Source organism: Ictalurus punctatus, chromosome 5 (assembly GCF_001660625.3).
Source record: "Ictalurus punctatus breed USDA103 chromosome 5, Coco_2.0, whole genome shotgun sequence".
NCBI classification, from domain to species: domain Eukaryota; kingdom Metazoa; phylum Chordata; class Actinopteri; order Siluriformes; family Ictaluridae; genus Ictalurus; species Ictalurus punctatus.
Genome location: NC_030420.2, coordinates 2,274,818 through 2,277,317, shown reverse-complemented (window position 1 = coordinate 2,277,317; position 2,500 = coordinate 2,274,818). Strand labels below are relative to the sequence as shown.

The 2,500-nt window shown below is 46.9% G+C and overlaps 1 protein-coding gene across 1 annotated transcript in view; it reads right to left on the bottom strand.

The window, feature by feature from the left end:
* tcf7l1b (transcription factor 7 like 1b) overlaps positions 1-2,500 on the bottom strand; it is a 40,629-nt gene that overhangs the window by 12,658 nt on the left and 25,471 nt on the right. The window contains exon 4 of the mRNA XM_053680060.1: positions 1,933-2,016. Within this exon, the coding sequence (XP_053536035.1) occupies positions 1,933-2,016 (84 nt within the window). The remainder of the gene's footprint in view (positions 1-1,932; positions 2,017-2,500) is intronic.

Here is a 2,500-nt window from a genome sequence, read left to right as displayed (position 1 = left end):
AAGTATAACATGCCAGAAATGTAGTCTGATGGCTGTGTAACGTGATGCATGAAACAAACATGGATTATACTTGTGGACAAATCCTATTATGCATGGGTTAAAACACACACACTTCTGTCTTACTATCCTTGTGAGGACCGTCCTCATTAACCACGTATGAAACATTTTGGTTATTAAGATTTTATTTATTTTTTTAAAATAAAAAACAAAAAACCAAACTTCCCGAACATGGAGAAGACTCTCAGACGTCTTTATTCTTATATCATCGCGATATTCCAGTATCTCGGACAGTATAAAACTGCATAAAACGGCCAAACCTGCCTCTAGCGTTTGTCCTTGTTACATCTACGAGTGTAGAAAACGATATCGGGACCCGTCGGCCTCTGAAGTGAAGGGACATAGCCGTATCGTTACGGATATATCGTCCAGCCCTACGGCGGACGTTTGGTCCTCAGTACCGTATATAAACACGCCCACACGTACACGCACGGCCTGGAAAGGGAACGTGATGAAGAAAGAGTGCGTGTGTGCGTTTTTGGTCGAGCAGACTGTTTATCACACCGCGCTGTTATCTAGTAACCGCAGATCTCTTATCTCGCACTGCCCTCATCTTCAAACCAGTTCTACAACCCAGAACCCGGATTTCATTACAACCCATGTACAGGTGTGAGAGGATCAGAACTCAGCGCCACACTATCAGAGGAGACGATCCGAGTGAGCAGCTCGTTAAGAACGGGGGGAGGGGGAAGAAAGAAAGAAAGAAAGAAAGAAAGAGAGAAAGAGAGAAAGAGAGGGAGAGAGAGAGAGAGAGAGAGAGAGAAGCGTCGCTGCTTTCCTGACAAAAATCTGGATTTTATCGCCAACCACCTGAGAGTTCTGTTTTCGGTTTGCCGTGTAGGTGATAAATCTACACCTCTGAGAGAAACCCGGAGAAAACGCCTCACCAACACACACACACACACACACACACACACACACACACACACACACACACACACGAGATACAACACTGATCAATACCACCTTTCTGTAATTGGGTGATTCCAAAAAGAAATAAAAATGCCCAAGTGTCCACACTGAGTTTTATTTATTTATTTATTTTTAAAGGAGGGACAGAAATTCCTCCGAGTCGAACAGGAAGTGGTGCTGCGCGGCTTTACCAGGGGATCCAGAACAAAATCTATTTCTGTACTCCACATGACCGAGCGTGGAACTGGGCCGAAGTGCCCTCCTTTAACTCCGTTAACGCTGCAACGCTAGACTCTTATTATTCTTTAACATGTCTTCCTCGTGTGAATAACCCCGGAGATGATAACGGGTTTGGGTCGTGACCTCAGCACAGGTGTATTAAATCACTGAGGAGGACCCGCGCGGGTATAAACTCTCACTCCCAGTCCCGAACGCTGGTCCGAGTCGGGGACGCGTCTCCCGCCAGTCGTTCCATACGCGCTTCCTACAGGCCGCTGTATATCCTGGGGGCGGAGACTTCTGAACGCGGGCGGGGAAACGCCTATTCTGGATTCCGATTGGACGGAAGGGTGCGGATTAAAACCGCCGGTTTACGTCAATCGACGTGATCGTTTCTATAGTAACGCTCGTTCGGGAGGACTTAAAAAACGATTTCAAAATACGCGCGATTGATACGTCATGCGGTCGAGACGGTTCTGGAAGGAGGCTCCGGTTTCATGGGGAAAGCTGGGACTTTAAGAACTCTCCGAAAGGTCACGTGATGCACAAAATAAGTGCTTCATTATTATTATTATTATTATTATTATTATTATTATTATTATTATTATTACTACTACTTTTCCGAGGTTATGAGATTCAATGCATTGACACACGACATGCTTCATATTTCATCGGAACGCAACAATAATCACGCCGTCTCTGAGAGTGACACGTGTGTGTGTGCGCGTGTGTGTGTGTGTATACCAAATGTCCCGGTGTAGGTGATCTGGAGTCCTTGAGCGCTGCTGAGGTCGGCACGTCCAACAGCGGCCATTTCATCTGCAGATACTGTGGAACGGGGAGAAAAGTTTATTAGTCACAACATCAACTCCCCCCAAAAAACAAAACAAAACACACACACACACACACACACACACACACCTCCGCACACCCACATGAACAAGATCTCGCATTGCAAATCTCACATTCTCTTAATTGTGTACCCGGGAAGCTGGCGAGGTTATTTATCTGACGCTGATAATCTGCGTGTCTGATGGTGACGGATGGCCGAGTGACACACACTCTGTGCTATGTGCGCGGACTCGACGGAACGCTCGGCCCAGGAAAAACTCATAAATAACAGGTCAGCAGAGAGAACTCGCACACAGACACACACACACACACCTGCAGGTGTGTGTCAGCATCAGTGAGCGTGAGGAATGGGAGCACAGCGAAGAGTGTGAAATCGGCGTTTGTCGGGGAATGTGTTTCTACAAGAGCCCATCTGTGGGATCCCATCGAGAAAGACAGAGCGCTCGTGTGTGTGTGAGAG